Source organism: Rhinoderma darwinii, chromosome 5 (genome assembly GCF_050947455.1).
Source record: "Rhinoderma darwinii isolate aRhiDar2 chromosome 5, aRhiDar2.hap1, whole genome shotgun sequence".
In the NCBI taxonomy this organism is placed as follows: Eukaryota; Metazoa; Chordata; class Amphibia; order Anura; family Rhinodermatidae; genus Rhinoderma; species Rhinoderma darwinii.
In genome coordinates, this window is record NC_134691.1 from 33,327,047 (window position 1) to 33,349,649 (window position 22,603).

The following is a 22,603-nucleotide window of genomic DNA, read 5'->3' on the forward strand; positions in this document are numbered from 1 at the left end:
ATTGTGACGTGACAGTGACACTGAGAGGAAGCATCGGAGGACCGGCCGGAGGCTGATCCTCCGAGGCTTCCGTACATGGCAACCCGGAGGTCATTGTCTGGCCTCTGGTTGCCATGATAAGGATCGCCAGCCCCCGCAAATACATGTGGGGGGCTGCCGATCCGCTGTAAACCTCTTCGATGTGGTGATCGCAATCGACCACCGATTCGAAGGGGTTAATTGCCGATTTCAGCGGCGACAGGCCGCTGATCGACAACGGGGAGAGCAGGGCTGACACCCTGCACAGTTAACCGCCGCTGCGATGTAGCGCCGCGCGGCGGTTAACTATTAAAGCGCGGACGTAACTGCACGCCCAGGTGCGCGAACTTACTGCTCACCTGGACGTGCATTTACGCCAAGGTGCGGGAAGGGGTTAATGACCAGGCCGTTTTGCGCGTTAATTACTTTTTTATTTTTTGACGGTCTCATTACAAGAGTTGTAACTTTTATTTTATTCCGTTGACTGTATTCTAATTTTCAATTGCACCATTTTTCGATGCATATACTATATCGATTAACTTTTATTAACTTTATTTTAGGAGAGAATTGAAAATAAGCAGCTATTCCAACATTGATTTTCAAATTATAAATTTACGCCGTTTTCTATACAGCATAAATAACATATTACCTTTATTCTATGGGTCGGCACAGTTACGGGGATACCAAATATGTAAAGGTTTTATGTTTTCCTACGTTTGCACAATAAAAACCATTTTAAAAATAATTTACTTGTTTTGTCGATGTGGGCTTGATTTTTGTGGGGCAAGGTGTAGTTTTCATTAGTACTATTTTGGGGTACATTGGATTTATTGATTATCTTTTATTTCATTTTTCTATAGGGGGAATGGGAGAAAAAAAAAGGAAATTTGCATTTGTTTTTTTTGGATGCCGTTCACCCGGCGGTTTAATTAACCCGTTAGTAACCGCCAATATGCCTTTTCATGGCGGCCACTAACGGGCTTTATTATGATACATACGCCTTTTCATGGCGCTGCATCAGAATAAATCTGCGGTGCCGGGAGCATTTAAAACTCCCTGTTCTCAGCTACCTCTGAGCTGAGAACTTGGAGCAGCGCTGCTTTAACCTTTGAGATGCAGCGCTCAATAGGAAGTTTTGGAGAGAGGGAGCTCCCTTTCTCACCCCACTGGCATCCTGCGATGAGATCGCAGGGTCCCAGTGTCTTCTATGGCAGCCAGGGGCCTAATAAATTCTCCCAGGTCTGCCTGTAGTGGAGGCCTACTAGGTCATGCCAGATAGCAGATACCTGTCCGTTATAAACGGACAGGCAGTAATACACTCCAATCCAGAAGTATTGCAGTGTATTATAAAAGTGATTAGATGATCACATAGTGAAGTCCCCTAGTGGGACTAGTAAAAAAGTTACAAAAAGTTTTATAAAGTTATTAATAAATAAATAAGTGGAAAAAAATATGAAAAACCCACTTTTTCCACTTACAAAATGCTTTATTATGAAAAAAATATAAAAGAGTTACACATGTTTTGCATTACCGCATCTGTAACGACCCCAACTATAAAGCTATAATGTTATTTAACCCACTCGGCGGACGCTGTAAAAAAATAAAATAAAAAACAATGCCAGAATTGCTGTTTTCTATTCATCCTGCCTTCAAAAAAATGTGATGAAAAGTGATAAAAAAGTTGTGTGTACTCCAATATGGTACCGATACAAACTACAAGTTGTCCTGCAAAAAAAAAAAAAGCCCTCATACAGCTACATCGGCGTAAAAATAAAAAAGTTATGGCTCTTCAAATATGGAGGCACAAGAACACATTTTTATAAAAAGAAGCAGTTTTCCTGTGTAAAAGTAGTAAAACATAAGACAACTATATAAATTTGGTATCATTGCAATCATAATGACCCGCTGAATAAAGTTATCATGTTATTTATACTTCACGGTAAATGGTGTAAATTAAAGACGCAGAAAAATAGTGACAAAATTACTGGGTTTTTTTCTATTACGCCCCAAAAAAAGTTAATAAAAGTTAAATAATAAATTATATTTACCCCAAAATGGTGCTATTAAAAAATACAACTTGTCCAATGAAAAAAAGATCCTATACAGCTATGTCGATGCAAAAATAAAAAGTTATAACTCTTGGAATGCGACGATGGAAAAACGTAAAAAATAGCTTGGTCATTAAGGTTTAAAATAGGTTGGTCATTAAGGGGTTAATGTATTAACTTTATTTTTGTAGTCATTACGATCGCGGAGATACCATATATGTGTATGTGTTATTACATTTGACACTTTTACTAAATAAAACCACTTTTTGGGGGAAAAAAATTGTATTTTATTTTATTTTTACTGTAATCTTTTTATTTTTATTGTCATAAACTTTATTTAACTATTTAACAGCTTTGTTTGTACTGTTTATTGTACTTCACTTTGCGATCTTTAGATCACAGATATAATGCTTTGGTATACTTAGTATCTCAAAGCATTTTTGCCTATTAGTGTAAAACTGACAGGCAATCTATTAGGCCATTCCCCTGGCATCGCCTAATAGGCAGTAGCTGAAGGCAGACCTGGGGGCTTTAGTTAGTCATGGAAACCCAATGGCTCCCTGCGATTTCTTTGCGGGGGTGCAGATGGGTTCAACACAGGGAGCTCCCTCCGTCTGTCAAACACATTAGATGCCACTGTCGCTATTGACAGCGGCATCTAATAGGTTAAACTGACTGTGGGTACAGTGGCAGTACCCACGTAATCAGAGGACGGATATATCCGTCCGTATGCGGGAACTAGCTCCTGAATAGGGCGGATATATCTGTCCTTGATCGTAAAGGAGTTAAATGCCTTAATAAATGAGGGCCTACATGAAGAAATATTACTTTTTTTTTCATATACATACATTTTTTATGGACGTAAATATATTGCATAGGAGAAAATTTAAGGAATCAACTCTGTGATTGATAGCATTGCTACAAGCAGGGAAAGATAGAGAATGGTTGCTGTTATTTATCACTATCTATGTAAATTGCTATCAAAGTTCACTTTCTTGCAAGCAATACTAGATTGAAATTTACAATGGGTAGCAAGCCCAGATTGGGGGCTTAGATACAAAGAAAAAAATTCAAGCCCTGGGAAAATTGTGACTCATTTTACTCAAGAATAAAATTCCCCATAAGAAAATTTGTTCTGCACTGGTTTCAATCTGTATATGCTTCCAAGCATATATTTCATAACACTGTCAAATTTTGTCTCTCATAAAATATGTAACCCTTTGATCTTTGACTAAGGAATAGAGAAGACACCACAAATGGTTGTTTTGAAAAAAATAAATAATATAAATTATTTGAATATTTCATTTAGCATGTAAATATTGGTCAAATGTATAAAAAATAGGTAATGTCAGGAGCTACTTTAGTTGTTTTCTTTCAAAATTATGTAAAATATCTTAATTTGTCAAAAATGTAAGAATTGACACCCTATTAGCTTTCCTAAGGGGTTGTGGAGTTGTTTCCATAACCACAAATTAGTTGGGCTACCACATGTCAAATTTATGAAACCGCATTGTAACAACTTCCTGCACATGGTGGGTTTATAACCCTACTAGACTGCCGTGCAAAATATTAGATAATTTATAGATGCTCATTGCTGAATATTCAAATTATGTTATCTTAAAGTATTGAATATATGTCAATGTTATCTCACAATCTCTTACATAATGGAACTAGAAGTGCAGTAAGTACATGGATGGCTACTTATTTACAGTAATTAAGTACAATATTGTGATATGCTGGATTACAAAATAAATTTGTAACACTGGAGCCCCTAGGATAATCATTTGGTATCATAATGTATGGTGAATTTCAACTCTGGACATAATTAAGAATGTTCAAGAAAGATTTTAGGGACATCTCTAAACCAAATTTAAAAAATATCTAAAACATGCCCCTCCCCCGAAAACATAATTTTCATACTAGACAAGGGTCAGCATATCTTTTTTTTTTTATGTCGTTTTCAGAAAAGTAGATATTATGCACCATGTTGCTTGAACATCCTTATCATGGCTGATTGAAGTGAACAGACTACAGGTACCAAGTATAACTAAGGAAAAATCTGTACGGACCCTACTTAAGCTACTAATGACATTCAGAAAGTCAGGTTGTATTCAGTAAATAAGACTTTGTTTTCCTCACCATGGATAAGAACCTGCACAAAAAGAAATGAGGGTGAGGTAAAAAAAAAAACAGTCCGTACTCAGTCAGTTAGTAGAAGGAAAAATACGTCTGCAGGTAGTCACTGTAAAGTCTATAGTGGTATATAAAATAAAAACAGGATTAATGTTAGATGTAAGTACCACTAACATCTAGTATTACCATCCATCTATTGAGTTCACATTGCCTACAAATAATTTTGTTTTATAGTTAATTTATTTAATTTTGACCTTGGTGCTGCATAATATGTATGAATAAAATGAGGGACAGCCATTGAAGTTAAAGTGTTGGAAGCAGGAAAAATAGGCCCGCGTAAAGATCTAAGTGACAAGAGCCTGATTGTAATGACTAGCATCACCAAAATAGCAAGTCTTGTCGGTTGTTCTCAGTATGTAGTAGTTAGTACCTACCAAAAGTGGTCTAAGAAAGGACAACCGGTAAACCGGAGACATGCTCATTGATCCACATGAGGGCAAAGGCTAGCCTGTCTAGTTTTATCCTACAGAAGAGCTACTATAGCTTAAATTGCTGATAACGTTAATATTGACTATGATAGAAAAGTGTTAGGACACAGTGCATCACAGTTTACTGAGTTTGGGGGTTGGAAAGCTGTAGACCAGCCAGAGTGCCCACGCTAACCTCTCTGCAATGGAAGAAGGTGGCCTCGTTGGATTAGTCACCTTGTCTTTTACATCATGTGGATGGTGGGGTGCATGTGTGTCGCTTACCTGGGGAAAATATGTCACCAGGATGCACTGTGGGAAGAAGACAAGCCAGTGGAGGCAGTGTGATGCTCTGGCCAATGTTCTGCTGGGAAATCTAGGTTCCTGGCAATCATGTGGATGTTACTTTGACACGTACTACATATTTATACATTGTTGCAGAACAAATGCACCCCTTCATGGCAACCTATTCCCTAATGGCAGTGCCCTATTTCAGCAGGATAATGCCCCTGCCACACTGCATAAATTGTTCAGGAATAGTTTGAGGAACATGATAAAGTGTTCAAGGGGCTGTCTTGGACTCAAAATTCTCCGGATTTCAATTTAATCAAGTATCTGTGAAATGTTCTAGAAAAACAAATCCCCATGCATCCATGGAGGCCCCAACTTGCAACTTACAGAACTTTAAGGAACTGAGGCTAATATCTTGGTGCCAGATACCATAGGACACATTCAGAGGTCTTGTGGAGTCCATGGCTGAAGATGTCACATCTTTTAATACCTTAAATAATTCACCATACCATACCCACCATTCTATGAAAACCCATTATCTGTTGCCATGAGGCTGGTTTGAATGGCTCATATTTATTGTTACTGATTCATCTCCATTATCTAGTCAAGAAATGCAGTTTAAAGGGGTTTTCTAGCCAGTAAAAATTGCTGGCCTATCCTTACAATAGGCCATCAATAGCTGATGGGTCAGCGTCCTACTCCTGGGAATCCCGCCGATCAGCTGTTTTGAAGGGGCTGCAGCACTCGTATAAGCACTTCTTCCCCATTATTTCTTCATGCTCACTGTGAATTTTCGACACACATTTAGCAGCCATTGAAGTAAATGGGAAAAAAGTCTGCAATACCTGTGAATTGCCGCTAAATGCATGTCGACGATTCAGAGTGAGCCAGAAGAAATGGAGGGGAAGCAGTCCTCCTACGAGTGATGCGGCCCCTTCAAAAACGCTGATTGTCGGGGGTCTTAGAAGTTGGACCCCGACCCATCAGCTATTGATGGCCTATCCTGAGGATAGGCCATCACTTTTTATTGGCTGGAAAACCCTTTTAAATTTTGCACAAATAGTCTTTTACTTAGTTGATAAATGAACACCATTTGAATCATTATGCTTCATCTAAATGATCAGTTTTGCATCAGATTTCACATTTACTTTGTTTATATGGTTATCTCTATTTGTTATTATTAATTTTGTATTGTTTGCTCTCTTTATTGGGTACTGAGTGAGGTCTAGGAAGGCCAAAATGTGAAATATATATATATATATATATATATATATATATATATATATATATATATATATATATTCTAAATTAGTAGATATTAATGTTGGATACATTGTTGGACTTTTGAAATTACTTTACACTTTGTGTTTTGCAACCCAAGCACCCTGAAATGAGAGTACTGACATACTTTTTGCTTTAGAGCTGAAAAATGTACTTTACTCAGTTTACACTTTAAAGAAGTAATATATTGAATGCTATATATATTGAATTAAAACAAAATATACACTAATTTACACTTTATGGGGTCAACAGACTACAATTCTGTACATGGACAGGAGGGGTCAGAGTGGAGGTCACTGGGGTTGCCAACCGTCTGAAATTTTTGGACAGTCAGCAAAAAACAGATGTGGCCAAGTGAGTAAGTGGTCTGAGTGAGGTCAGTGCTGGGAGTGGACCACTCCAGTCACCTGACCTGAGTCACTTGACCTCATATCAGTGACATGAGGTCAGGTGACTGACTCAGGTCAGGTGACTAGACTGGTCCTCTCCTGGGCTGGCATAGATCTCACACAGACTGCCGCCGCATGACCTGCTTCTAAATGTAAGTCACGTCAGGCAGAGCAGGGAGCGCTAGCGGTAGGCTACAGTTCTCCACTCTCGGGCCTATGTGCCACTATCTACAAAAGGATGAGGCTGTGTGGCACTAGCTACAAGGGGCAAACTGTGTGGCACTCTTTACAAGGGGGGAATGTGTGGCACTCTGTACAAGGGGGGCTGAGCGGCACTCTGTACAAGGTGGGGCTGTGTGGCATACTGTACAAGGGGGCAGTGTGCCACTATATACAAGGGGTGGCTGTGTGGTACTCTCTACAAGGGGGGCTGTGTGGCACTCCCTACAAGGGGGGGGGGGTGCTGTGCGGCACTGTGTACAAGGGGGGGCTGTGTGGCACTATATACAAGAGGGGGTGTGGCACTATCAACAGCAGGCTGTGTGTGGCACTATCTACAGGGGCACAGCTGGGGTATTATTACTGTGTGGGAGCACGGTAACTGAGGGGGCACCACATGTGGTTATGGTGTGGCGGTATTATTCATTAACAGTATAGGGTGTTATTCAGTCACTATGTGGTTATGGTGTGGCAGTATTATTAAGTAACAGTATGGGGAGTCACTATGTGGTTATGGTGTGGCGGTATTATTCAGTAACAGTATGGAGGTATTATTCAGACACTATGTGGTTATGGTGTGGTGTTATTATTCAGTAACATTGTGGGGGTATTATTCAGTCACTATATAGTTATGGTGTGGGGGTGTTATTCAGTAACAGTATGGGGGTATTATTCAATCACTATGTGGTTATGGTGTGGCTGTATTATTCAGTAATAGTATCTGGGTATTATTCAGTCACTATGTGGTTAAGGTGTGGCGGTATAATTCAGTAACATTTTGGGGATATTATTCAGTCACTATGTTGTTATGGTGTGGCGGCATTATTCAGTAACTGTATAGGGGTATTATTCAGTCACTATGTGGTTAAGGTGTGGCGGTATTATTCAGTAACGATATGGGGGTATTATTCAGTCACTATGTGGTTATAGTGTGGTAGTAGTGCTCTGCAACAGTATGGGGGTATTATTCAGTCACTATGTGGTTATGGTGTGGCGGCATTATTCAGTAACCGTATGGGGGTATTATTCAGCCACTATGTGGTTATGGTGTGGTAGTATTATTTAGTAACCGTATGGAGTATTATTCAGTCACTATGTGGTTATGGTATGATGGTATTATTTGGACCTTATATTGTGTTATTATTGGTAACATTGGTCTTATAATAGTGAGTTTTGTTCAATAACAGTATGCAGGTAATATTTAATCTGGTATAGTGGTGTGATGTAATAACTGTATGTGTATATAGATTTTTTGTGAGAGGGGGACATATGCTTTGGGGCTTACAACACTCCTGGATGCGCTAAAAATCAGTAATGCAGTTCTCTCAACACCGCCTTCTGAATAGATACAATAATTCAGCATTTGGGGCCCCACTTTTATTTTTGCCCAGGGCCACACTTTGTCTAATACAGGCTCTGGCAGTAGCATTAGTGGGGGTGAGGGGGTGGAGTGAGTGGTGAGTGAGTCGGACTCAGCAATCACAGCCCCACTTGCAGCTTTCCCATGCTAAGTTCTTGTGGGAAAGCTACAAGCGGAGCTGTGACTGCTGAGTTACACCTAGCACACTGCACAATGCACAGGCAGTGATTTTGTAATGTGTCCATAAAAATTTTGGTCTGTCCGTAATTTCTAGCTCAGTTGACCTGAAATTACTGAAGTGGAGTTTGGCAACCCTGAGATCACATGACAGGACGGTCCAAGCAGAGTTGCATGTCATGTTAATACTGCCAGAGCAACTTCAGAAAAGCACAACATATACATTATGGCAGTAGTTAATAGATCCAGAGAAGGAGAGAAAAACAGAATATGTGTACATATATTAGTAAGTCTCATTACGTAATTTTTTTTGAACTACACAATTTAAAGGCTATGTTAACCTTTGAGGGGCATATACATATATATGTTTTTAATAAACAGGTCAGTCAGTGTGTTTGGTGTAACTTTTTGAGATACAGCTTCTGTGTATTCTCTATGCAGATGAGCAGTATTCTTTGTTTTGATAATTAAAGTGTACTTCCAGTGATCCACCTAAATACCTCTTAGGATATGCACATCAGAGTGTAATTTCAAGTGTCTGTGATGTTGGGTAAGTTCTTTCATTTGCAAGCTGTACAATCTATTAATTTTAGTTTGGGTCAGAGTAGGGGGAGACTGTGGGTGGAATCTGCAGCTAGAGATATAAAGATAGATAGAAAGATAGATAGATAGATATGCTGATAAAATAACTAATAACGGGATTTACAAGCTGTCTGTGTGTCTGTAGAGAACTTGCTACCTAGAAATGTCCTGTAATTACAGCAGACTTGCCGCTACATTCAGACAGTCTCTGCTATGTGACCTGTGATTACAGCAGCCTCAACACTACATTCATACAGTACCTAATATGAGAGAGGAGTGTGACCTGTGATTACAGCAGCCTCGGCACTACATTCATACAGTACCTAATATAAGAGAGGAGTGTGACCTGTGATTACAGCAGCCTTGACACTACATTCAGACAGTACCTAATATGAGAGAGGAGTGTGACCTGTGATTACAGCAGCCTCGACACTACATTCATACAGTACCTAATATGAGAGAGGAGTGTGACCTGTGATTACAGCAGCCTCAACACTACATTCAGACAGTCTCTAATATGTGAGAGGGTGTGACCTGTGATTATGGCAGCCTCAACACTACATTCAGACAGTCTCTGCTGTCTCTGCTGTGTGAGAAGAGTGTGACCTGTGATTACAGCAGACTTGGCAATTCATTCAGACAGTCTCTAATATGTGAGAGGAGTGTGACCTGTGATTAAAGCAGCCTCAACACTACATTCAGACAGTCTCTGTGCTGTGTGAGAGGGTGTGACCTGTGATTACAGAAGACTTGGCACTTTATTCAGATAGTCTCTGTGCTGTGTGAGAGGAGTGTGACAAAAGGAATGTGCTAACGGTGGAGAGAAGAGGAAAGAGTACTGTTAGCGAAAAATGTAAAATCTGTGATCTGTGAACAGGCCTGAAGATCCACTGTACCTTAAACCGGGCAGGGAATGATACCAACCCTGTGCTAGCCCTGCACTATAACGCTAGAACGCCGCCTATTCCGCCTTTCTCCTGTCCCGCCCTTTATAACACCTTCCTGTTAGTCAATTAGGAAAAAGGAGAGGTCTTCAACACAAATGACTGAGCTTTGAATGGAAATTTTTCACAAAGATACTGTACAATAGGACCTAAGAGCACTTAAAAGTCTATATTTTTCACTGGAGGTATGCTTTAAAACAGCTGCCATACACAGCTATCTGCAATTACCTATAAATTGTGTGATTGTAGTTTTGTTTTACCTGTGTAAAATTACTAATTAATAAAATCAAGCTATACATATACTTATTTTGCTTAATGCATTTTCAACAGTCACGCATGACTATTAAAAATGGCTTTTATTTTTTAAAAACAATATGAAATATGTGTAAAAAAAATATATATAAAACTTTTACCTTTTGCCAGTAATCACTTTAAAATATGCAGGTAGTTCTGCAATGCATGAGAACATATACAGTACCTGACAGCCTTCCTAGCAAGACATGTAATTATCAGCAATAAAAGATTTAAATAGAATGTACTAAAAAGGTAGACATAACATTTTCAGGAGAAAGGGATACCTCACCCTATCAAAGTCCTACAATATCCACACAACCGCACTCACTAAGTACTTCACACAGTAAGTTAAACTTACTTACGTCTAAATAGTAGTAATAGGAAACATACCTGAGATACCGGACAATTCATCACCTGCTGACAGATACCTGTTCAAAAACTGAACTATGACATCACAGGTAGAAGTGCATGGTATCAGCATTGACAAAACAACTCCAATACGTTATGCTCTTGAAATGCGTTTGTTTTTTTTGTCCATGCTACTACTACCAGTGAGGTCACAGTTCAATTTTTTACCGCTAGCCACACGGGAAGGGCCACCGGCCAGAGCGCCTCCACAGTACTGCAAAATCCTCTGTTACTTTCTTGTTTTTACAATCACCAAAGAACAAGGATGTGTGAGAAAATAGCCCAACGGTTGCTCAGCAGTCATCTGTTACCAAGTGGTGAGTTGTCCAGTATCTCACATGAGCACTTAGTGAGCACATTTGAGTAAATATTATAGTACTTTGATAGGGTGAGTTATCTTCCTCCTGTTCCTGATTGAAACAAAGCGCTGGTGGTGCATTTTTATTAATATATTTGTGCCTCTTAGTTTATCATATACTTATGATTTAAAGTGGATAAAACTGTCTTTATGTGTTCATGTCATTTACCTTCATTAAAAAAAATACTTTTAGATTATTTCTAAAGCAAAAATGAATACAAATCAGGAAAATGTACAATTCAAAAGAAAAAGTTAGCATCCAGTGCCACTATGTGTCCCACAGGTTTCAGAAAAACCACTTCCACCGCTGAGTTGGAGGAGCAAATTGAGGCTACTCCTGGTGCTGTAACACTTGCTCTTACTTCTGCTGATGTTACTGTATCCTGTTTTACTACTACCCCCAACAAAAGACTTACAGAAGAACTCCTGGTCCAAGCCGTTGAACATGATTTGGAATCAAGCATAACCATGGACCTGCAGTCTTCACCAACAGCACAAACCCAAAGCTTACGAAGACGGCCAAGAAATTCTGTACAGATAGAAAGAGCTAAAGAACTTGCAGGTGTTACTAATAGAGGTATCTATACTATTTTACTTGTGGCCTTTTAAAAGTCCTTGATTAAGGCCATGGTCACTTATGTTTGTCATATCATGGCTAAAAGTAACAAATTTATTTTTTCTTTAAAATCAACCCATTTTGAAATATATACATATATAAAAAAGAATTATAAATTTACTCTCATAGTTAAAATCAACCCCAGAAAATGAAAGGGGTTTAAGAAACTAAAAACAAAATAACACCCAAAAGCTCCAATTTAAAAATGTATCGAACTATGTCATAGCATGAAATGACAATACAATCATTGACAATGGCCATAAAAATGAATTTATTTATGATTGATTTATCATTAAGTTCTGTTTTGGAAGAACAGTTAAAATGTTTTCTTCCTTCATTGAATGACACTGAATATTTTTATTTAATGAATATTCTCTTGATTTTTAACACCTGGGATAGTCTAAAAAAAAAAAATAATGCTTATTGTGCAGGTAAAATATTGGCATATTATTTTTTACAAATATATATTTGGGATGCAGCCTGATTATCCAAATTGTATAAAAATATTGAATAAATCATATATTTAGTTAAGTAAGCCCATGTTAGTAAAAATTTTAGTAAATTTTGTTTCCTTCTTGCTTCAATTATTTCAAATTTGCTGTGTGGTCAAAATTAATGTACTGTAGTCTAGAAAAAAACATTTTTCTTATTTATTTTAACATTTATTTATTAAAAAAAATTGTAAAAATAAATTTTTGCTATACAGCAAAACGTTTTCAACTTTTAAGAATCATATCATCAAATCAAACTAAAATTGGACCTACTTTTAACATCTTTTTATCTCTAGAGGCAGCTTCTTACCCTTTTGAAATAAACAAAATCTACAAAAAATGTCAATTATTATCATGTCATCAACTTTCTCTAATATATATTGGACTCTTAGCCATCATATGGGACAAAACAACTAATTTAATGATTAATAAGATACCAAAATACGGTAAACTGCTTAGAAGTTCACTTACTATTAAATGATTAAGCTGTGGTCTACTAATATTGTACATTTTATAAATATACTTAAAAAAACATTTGAGAATTTTCTCTCAAAACATAAACTGACAAGATATATTAGTAAATCAGAAGTTAGAACAGAAACCAAAGTTTAATAACTGTGTTGTTTGTACTTAGAGATATCAACACTTTTATGTTTAGTTGAGGTAGCCTATTTGCAAAAATCACAACAAAAAGTGCAGCCATATTGGTTGTCCCTTTGAATTATTTTTACAATCTGTATGTGCCAAACAGAAAACCACTTCGTATAAAAATACAGAATTGGTTTACGTACTGGAAATATTATATATGCATTGGTATTTTTTTTTTTTTTAATTAAATACATGCATTTTTACATTAGAATTCATTTAGTCAGTCCCAAATATAACTAATAAATAAATTATAAGATGATGATGAAGAGGATGATAATCTCATTATCCGCAGTAGTCATAGTAGTCGATTTGTAAATTTTTTTAAAACAATCTTACTGACCTAAATTGCTTCATTTTGCATCCACATGGAATTGTTTTACTCAGGGTGCATTGACATTAAAAGGTTTTGATGCAGTTTGTTTGGTTTGTTTTTTTAGTCAAAACTATGAGTGGATTTAAAGAAAAAAAAATAAATCTTTCTTATACTTTCCTTTCCTTTATGACCCACTCCTGCTAAACAGAGTGCATCAAAACCTACCCACATACAAGAACTTAATACAAATTTCGATAGACCTATTAACTTAAAGAAATGTTATCATCTAAATGACGTTTTGTTTGAGGTTTGTTTTTTTTACAAACTCAACCAATCACATTCAGTCTAAATATCAATCAACAAAGGGGAATCAGGTAAAAGCGTAAATAGAAGAAAATATTGAAGCACATTTTTAAACTATCTAGGGACTGTGACAAGTATATGTGATTGGTTCAAGGTGTTTAATCATAATGGATCAGTTTGTATTTTAGGTTGACACATGATAGTGAATATGAAAAAGACTGGAATATCTATAGTGTAATTTTTTGGGAAAAAGGTATGTTTGTAACATGAAGTTCTGTTGTCTTGTACATATCAATCTATGACCTTACTGTCCTAGACATAAACAGCCCATAGAGGTAAGCAAAAGATTTGAGATAGGATATGGATAGTTTAGATAGATAGATAGATAGATAGATAGATAGATAGATAGATAGATAGATAGATAGATAGATAGATAGATAGATAGATAGATAGATAGATAGATAGATAGATAGATGATAGATAGATAGATAGATAGATAGATAGATAGATAGATAATAGATAGATAGATAGATAGATAGATAGATAGATAGATAGATAGATAGATAGATAGATAGATAGATAGATAGATAGATAGATGATAGATAGAATATCATTTTTCTATTTTTTTTTTATTTGACTTGTTAGAATTTAAGGTTTTGTATGAACATAGCATTTCATTATTTTGCTATTAACATATATTTATACATTATTGCACTTTTGGCCATTAAACTATTGAAACTTATAATAGTGTGCAATGCAAACTTTGTGTTGTGTGGCCTTGTGTATTAGGTATATACATAAATTATTGATTAAGCTATTTAATATTTTTAGTTATGTATATATTGAGATGTTTATTTAAAAACATATAAATCTGATATGACACACCATGTGTCTCCATACTTTACTTTTTTAATATTATTATTATTATTATTATTATTTTTACTATTACTTTACAGACTATTATTATAGTTATTAATTGTTATATTAAAACTGAATTAGGACTCTAATCAACTCTATGAAATAGTTTTAATTCATATGATAATTATAGAGACGAGTGAACTAATTGTCTGATTCACAGATTCAACAATAATATAAAATAATGGCAGGTTTAAAGAAACACTCTGGTTATTTTTTTTATCCACCCTCCCCCATTTGAAAATGAGTGGGAGGGTGAGTTAGTCTGGTGTATTGGCTTACCTGGTGCTTTATTTCAAGTGTAGATGCTCTGTTCTGGGCCGTCATTGCGTCATGTGATCTTCACTCTTCACCACCCAAATCTTACAGCGTCTGCTGTAGGAACGAGAGGTCAGTCTCTCAATGCAGGTCTATGAGATTCACATTGAAGCTGTCATAGAGTTGCATTGCAAAACTGACTTCCGTTCCCTAAAGTAGATACTGTAGGATTTAGAGAGTCAGGATGGAGATCATGTGACCTAACGGCGGCCCGTAACAGAGCGGCTAACCATGAAATAAAGCACTAGGTAAGACAATACACTGGACTATCTTGTACCTTATCACATTTTCAAACAAGGGGAAAAAATAGCTGGAGTGCTTTTATGAGTCAGTTTATTATCATCAATGAAAATTTGAAACCTAATAAATTAATTTGCCAATGCAACATTTGAAACAGCTGAATAAAAAAAATCACTCTTCTCTAATTACAAAGTGACAGCTCTGCCTATTTATTTTAAATATTAGTGAGAGCTGATGCAATCTGGTAAGTTTAACATGTATATATATATAAATAAATGAAAAAAACATTGCAACAGCACTCTGAAAACGCTAAGACTACCTAATGCACTGAATCTAGCTTCATTTGCATTACCTCTGAGTTTACTTACAAATATCAGGCTTTTAGCACATGTTTTGATCAAATTGTGTGAGCACATATGCCAGGACAAGGCAACCTTTTTTTTAAGTGGGTCCCTAACCTAAAGATACACCTCTCTTCTGGGTTTAAGCCAGCATAATATATTTGGGGTAGGTAGGAACCAGCTTTACTCTAATTAAAAGCACCCTTGGGCAGAATGGGAGGAGTGCCTAACCAAAAATGGAGGCAGTCACCACCCCCACATGTACAACATAAAACACAAAAAAGTTTGGGCAGCACATCCCAGCAAAATGAAAAATGTTCAGGTGCAAAATGCTAAGATTACCTAATATATAGGGGCAATCTCTAATGTACAGTTAGGGTAGTTTAGAATGCATAGAATAATAAAACTAAATATGTTTTGACATGTAATATTAAATTTTTCCCCTTATAGATGTTGCTACTTTTTTTTTCATATAATTAGTAATCATAACTCTTAAGCCTTGTTCACCCAGTGCAGATTTGCTGCAGATTTTGCCTGCATTTTCTTTAAGCTAATATCAGAATTGGATCCAGGATAGCAGACCTATAAGGCCTTCCCTTATATATTTCTTCTCTTTAAGTCACTTTCCTGGTTTTGTCTTAAAAAAAATACATGCAAAATTTGCAGAAAATCTGCACTGCGTGAACAATGCCTTATATTCTAAATGCTCTGTCTCATTATTAGTCTCTAGTGTTAATATCAATGAAGCTTTTTTTTTTTTTGCGATGCAGCAAATGAGAATTTACAATTCCTGTGAACCCCATCTGTGCCAAATGGAAGCTACTTTATCGTTCAGTGAAACAATACATAATACTTGTTAATAATTGTAAGCCGATATGTATGGAGGGGAACAGTCCTCTTTGCTAGAGATAAGTACAAAAGAAAATCACCTGTTTTGTGATTTGAGGCATAACTGTCTCATTGGCAATATTTTGTAAAAAATTTTCTTTTCAAATTTGCTCATGGACAAGACTTAAAACAGTTTTCACCTGCAAGAGAATGTAATGCATAATACAGCCTCACTATTCAAGTCATTTCAGAATTGTAGTAGGCTTCAATTTTCACATAGGTCTGTTGTCTCATTTAATCGTTTTTTTTAGGGGGTAAGGGTATGATAATGTGCATACTATACATATATTGCTATCAGTCTTAGTTATTCCTTCAACTATTTCTATGTAGCATGTCAAAGTCGCATTAATTTTCCCCATTAATTTTCATGGTGTGTCAATTTGATATCCCAATAGTACATAAAAAATGTGATGTTTGTAGGTCAAACCCCCACCTAGAACCCCATGAACCATTCGTCTATGGAATATCTAATTGCCACATTGGGAAACTCTAGTTATGAACTTAAAAGTGATGAAAGGAGACACAGCCGGTAGATAAGGTAGTCTGCTTACCTAGGCAACTGGAAGCTTCTGAAAATGAGCTAGTTCCTTATAATACAGTTTTAACAGTGGCTATACATTGATTTGAATACTTATATTTTAATATTAGTTTAGTCTTCCTGTAACTTTGCAAATTTATTTATTAATATTTATTTAAAACACAAATGCAATTGCTGCTCTGCTACTTATATGTGCAGTGCAAACAAGCTTAAGATGCTACGCAATTATCTGGCATATTGCTCATTAACATTGCAATATCCTTTATTGTACAGTGGTTAATTAGGCAGAACATGATAGCGTATCACCATTACTTATTGTCACATCATTCCATGCACTAACTACAACATTACGGCTTAATGTTTGAAATCATCTCGCTGTTAAGTGGAAGACATTGCAATTCTATTAAGCAACAGTGACTGGTTCCCCAGAATTCACTTAGCACTCCCATAATCTGAATAAAATGAGTGATGAGTGTTAAAAACAGAACAAAATGCTAACTACTATACTTCCGCTCAATTAATACAAACTGCCAAAGATAAGGACTCATTTTCACTTCTGTTTAAGACCTAATATATGTTTAAAGCATACCTAACTTTTCACGTGACTTTTCAGAATTAGCTGTCATATGTGTGCACATGAGGAATAACACTATTTCTGGCCATTATAAGTCTTTTGTTTGGCATTTTATTTTTTCAGTTTTCCCCTCTGCAGGCTCTATCTCTAATTCCCAGTTCTCTCTGAGCTAGTGGTAGAAGCCTAACTGTTATCATGTCTTTTTTACACTGCACACATAGGGAAGAGAACATCATCTTCCCCAATCTTTTTGTAGCACACACACAGAAGCAGCAGTAACGCAGATGATATCATACAGCAGTAATGAGCAATGAGCTGTGAATCCAGCACTGGGGTGAGATGTAAAATTTAGTAGGAAATTGCTGTGCCATCTGTGTCTTGTGCCTCTCTCTCACTATGCTTCTCCCACCCTCCCCTGTCCATACACTTCTATAGGCAGCTGTAACCTGGTCCCTCAGTGAGCTTATCATTTGTCTGGTCTAAAACAAGACGGATAAAGCAGTATATTAAGAGTGAGTAAACAGTGAGGGAGGAGGGAGGGGGGGAGGAGCCTGATAAGTGGAATATGAGACATTTTTTTTCTAATAAGATAAATTACAATGTTTCTTATATTCACTTGTAGTATTAATTTCTGCAAAGTTTATTCAAAGTATATAAAGATGAAAATGTTAGAATTTTATAGAGGGGGAAGTTAGTTTTAAAAAAAACAAAAGCAGATCTATCATTAGACTATGTTAGGACTGCATAGTGTGAGAAAGTTCCGCTCTCCTGTTAGCCCAAATGGCACCAAGAAAGACTTGGGGGACACCAGCTACCATGACAAACCATCGGCACCCTGCAAATGCTGCAGAGGAAGCCCAGTGGGGTAACAGAGTGAGCCCCTCCCTTCTGTCTAACAGTTTAGATGCCACAGTCCCTATTGACCGTGGCATTTAAGCGGTTAAACGTCCGGGATCAAGGTTATCTCCAATCCCTGTCGTTAGTGGGAGGTATCAGCTATAACATGCAGCTGACACCTGCGGCGTATAGAGAGGGCTCAGCTCCCCCCACCCGTCTAAGACATAATCCATGAATAGCTTGAAAGACGCAGACTCCGAATCTACACTTTTTTATCTGTCTACTCACTTGTATTTCCCTGCTGTAAGCCGGTCAACAGGCCGTATGCTAGATGCTAATGAATAGAGAGAACTACCGCTACATGCTAATGAATAGAGAGGAATACTAAGCTCGGCTATATAATGGAGAGGACTACTAAGCTCGGCTATATAATGGAGAGGACTACTAAGCTCGGCTATATAATGGAGAGGACTACTAAGCTCGGCTATATAATGGAGAGGACTACTAAGCTCGGCTATATAATGGAGAGGACTACTTAGACTTAAACTTTTCTAATTCTGCTCAACCAATTTAATTTAGACTTTAGTTAAATTAGCTTGTGGTGTTGTACACAGGAGTAGCGCAAGTGTTTTAAAAGTATAAATTCAGCTCTGCTACATCTATAAGCTTATACAAATGAAGTACAGCTATTATTATACACACTTATTGAGCCTTATCTGGTCGTTATTGTACTGATTTAAGGGCTATTAATTTATATAATCCATCTTATTAGAAATTAGACACTATTTTATATTATGATCAATGCTCTCTTATTAAAGAGGATCTGTCACTAGTTTAGGAATGCCCAATCTCCTAGCTAATCTAATAGGAGCTGTCACACTAATAATGCTGGTGAAAATTGTGTCCCAACATTTTTATTATTTTTAAAGCTATGAGCTTTTTTCTAAATATGCAAATTAGGCTAAATTAGACAAGTGGGTGTTAACACCAGTGATTCTCCTGAGGTGGAGCTGCCTCACAGCCTCTGACCTATCAGCATGAAGCTGCTTCACACAGTGTGAGAGACTGAGGCTGGAGGGAAGGGGGATAACTTCAAATAGCCATATCTCCGGCTGTGGACCACCTAGAACATTGGTTATGGTGGCATATGAAAGATGAGATCCTCGCACTAGGAACGCAGTTCTAGCTGTGAAACAAGCGGAGGTATCACCAGCTGAAAACAAAGTCGGGAATGGAAGCAGTATACTATATGATCACGCTGTGTTGCTGGGCTAGGAAGAGAAGAACTGTATGACGCTGATTGGACAGCGTCATACAGAAAACATTGCATCGCCCAGTGAGAAAAGAAAGAGTAACCTCCCATTTGGCAAGTATAGCCAAATTAGCATATTTATAAAAATGCTCAGAAATTTTCAAATAATAAACGTTTCTGAGAAAAAAAATTACTGTAGTTATCAGCATCATAGCGCCTATTAGATTAGTTAAGAGATTAGCTAGGAGATAGGGCATTAATAAACTCGTGACAGATCCTCTTTAAATCACTGCCCTTGAACTTATAATCCGATTTGATGTTCACTCTTGCTGTAATACCACAATGTGTATAAAAACACTGTCAATTACCTTTCATTAGAATACAGATCAGGACCTTCTGGCACATGATTTAGTTTTTATATACTGCATAATGTAACTCTTTACATACAGAGGGAGACGTATTATATAAACCGAATGATTAAAAATCTGCGAGCTCGCCAATTATCACAATCATGGTGCATTACTGATTAAAAATGTATTTAAGCACAGAGTTGACCTTGCGGAGCGTGAGATTTATCAGACAGTGTTCTTTTAATAAGCAGAAGGGCAATCATTTTAATTCATTTGTTTTTTGCTGACTAAGGACTCTGGCAAGCTAGATCTTTTTTTGTCTATTCTCTCCTTCATCTAAGCACTTTGCTGAATTGGAACTTCCGCCGCATATAATTTACTAATCTGCTTATCAGTGTCAATTTCCCATTCATTTCTCAATTTTGCTAGATCATCAGTTAACATTGTTGGGAAAAAAATTTGTAATAAAATAATCATTGCTTTATTTATATGAAAGGTGATTAATTTTTTTGAAATGCTCAATCTTCTATCCAAATCTGGCATATAAAATAGTAGTAATGACAGAGGCTTTTCTCCATTTGACAGTGACTGAGTTTTATAGAACCACAAATTCTGGGTAATTTAGACGTAATAAGCAAACATTTCATCTAATGACTACCACACTTCTGTCTCTGCCCTTTAATATCTCTTCACCTTGAAATGTCCAATTCAACTGTATAATAAAGGAATATAATAAAACAAAATTGAAACTATCAACACAAGCATTTATAGTATAGGAATTAAACTATATCACCTTCCATCCTTTATAGGTAATATGCATGAAACGGATTTCATGCTGGCAAATTTTGGTGCAAATTTTAGCATCCATAAATTCTTACATGGGGCCTGTGGGACAGCTCAGAGTCCCTCCATAATGCGGAGTTGTAGACACTTCCTGTATCTCTATATAACACCTAGAAGCAATGGCCATATAGATACCAATGGGTACCATATTAGGGCTCCATACAACTTGAATTTTGTAAGGAGCCATAATACACCCATGTGCATAAGTTCCTACAGGTATAACACTTGGACTTCTGCCGTATTACAAACTTGTGAGATTGGCCGAACTTGGTATTGTTTATTTAATACAAAGTATTATATTTATTAGTATTGAATAATGAACCAGGAAACAAGAATAACCGGAGAAAACAATAGTTTACCAATGGGTACAGATGTAGCATGTGCCAAATAATACTTGGCATCTGTTGTATCTTCTTATAACCATATTACAAAATTTTAAGTTAAAACGTTACTGAGAAATTATAAGGCACCACATTAAGTTTTAAGAGGTTTTTGCCAGTAAAAAAAACAGTTGCAAATTTTGGTGCACGCCATAGTTGCGCTAAAATTTGTGACCTTTTACTTTTCTTGCTGCTTTCTGAAAGTGATGAGAATAGGGACAGGGTGCAGATGAAGGGGACAGGACCTCTACCAGAATGAGAGATTTATCATCATTTATTCCCAAAACTGCTGTAAATTAGAAACGTTTAAGAACATTTGCAATAATATGTAAAATAAAAACATTAAAAGCTTTCCATCTATTATGTAAAAAAAAACAAACAATAAAAAATAAATATAATTGGTATCATCATGTCCATAATAATCCAAAGTATTCAAATATTTTTAATTATTCGGCTCGTTGGACGCCGTAAAAAAAATGGCAAATCACCTTTTTTGATCACCTCACCTTCCCAAAAAATGGGATAAATATTTATCAAAAGTCATGTATACCCCAAACTAGTACCAAAATAAATTACAGCTCACTCTGCAAAAACCAAGCCCTCACACAGCTTTATCGACCGAAAAATAAAAAAATAATTTGGGTCTTCGAATAAGACGGCACAAAACAAATTCAAATAATTGTACTGACCAGCAGAATAAATGTAACATGTAATTTTTACTGCACGGTAAACGTTGTACAAATAAAACTAAAAAAACTGTGTTTTTTTTTCAATGCACCAGCAATTGTGGCAATTGGATGGTGGGGGATGAAAAAGGAGAAGGGGTTAAATGAGTATTCCAACTTCAGCAATTAAATGTTTTTCTTTGTATAATGGAAATTGTTACAGCAATTACATACAGTTTCAAGATCTCTGCTTGCAGTCATTCAATATGAACCTTCCTTATTTACTTTCAGTGGATCGAAATCTATCCTGGCCATGTGATGGACACACAGGTGCAGGGCTTGTAAGGGCACGGCCAGACGTGGCGGATTTCCTCCGCAGCTGTCTGCATCAATGCCGCACCTAATCCGGGTTGCGGATTACGGCTGCGGATCTGCCCAAAATGTGCAGTAAATTGATGCGGACTAGCTGCTGCGGACTGCGGAAAAAGTGCTTCCCTTCTCTCTATCAGTGCAGGATAGAGAGAAGGGACAGCACTTTCCCTAGTGAAAGTAAACAAATTTCATACTTACCGGCCGTTGTCTTGGTGACGCGTCCCTCTTTCGGCATCCAGCCCTACCTCCCTGGATGACCCATGTGACCGCTGCAGCCTGTGATTGGCTGCAGCCGTCACTTAGACTGAAATGTCATCCTGGGAAGCCGGACTGGAGACAGAAGCAGGGAGTTCTCGGTAAGTATGAACTTCATTTTTTTTTACAGGTAGCTGTATATTGGGATCGGTCGTCACTGTCCAGGGGGCAGAAACAGTTACTGCCGATCGCTTAACTCTTTCAGCACCCTGGACAGTGACTATTTACTGACGTCTCCTAGCAACGCTCCCGTAATTCCGGGAGCCCCATTGACTTCCTCAGTCTGGCTGTAGACCTAGAAATACATAGGTCCAGCCAGAATGAAGAAATGTCATGTCAAAAAAGCAAGACGCATCCGCAGCACACATAACATGTGCATGACAGCTGCGGACTTCATTGCGGAATTTAGAATCTCCATTGAAGTCAATGGAGAAATTCCGCCATGAGTCTGCAACCAGTCCGCAACTGCTCCGCAACAGACAGAGCATGCTGCGG

The 22,603-nt window shown here is 37.1% G+C and overlaps 1 protein-coding gene across 6 annotated transcripts in view; it reads left to right on the plus strand.

Annotated features, from left to right (window-relative positions):
- The window catches only part of CSMD3 (CUB and Sushi multiple domains 3), a 1,175,227-nt gene that overhangs the window by 534,184 nt on the left and 618,440 nt on the right, over positions 1-22,603 (plus strand). For 3 of the 6 annotated variants that reach the window (XM_075825814.1, XM_075825808.1, XM_075825809.1), the window contains exon 7: positions 11,253-11,546. The exons of the other annotated variants lie outside the window; for them this stretch is intronic. In XM_075825814.1, coding sequence (XP_075681929.1) covers positions 11,253-11,546 — 294 coding nt within the window. The remainder of the gene's footprint in view (positions 1-11,252; positions 11,547-22,603) is intronic. 6 annotated transcript variants of the gene reach the window in all.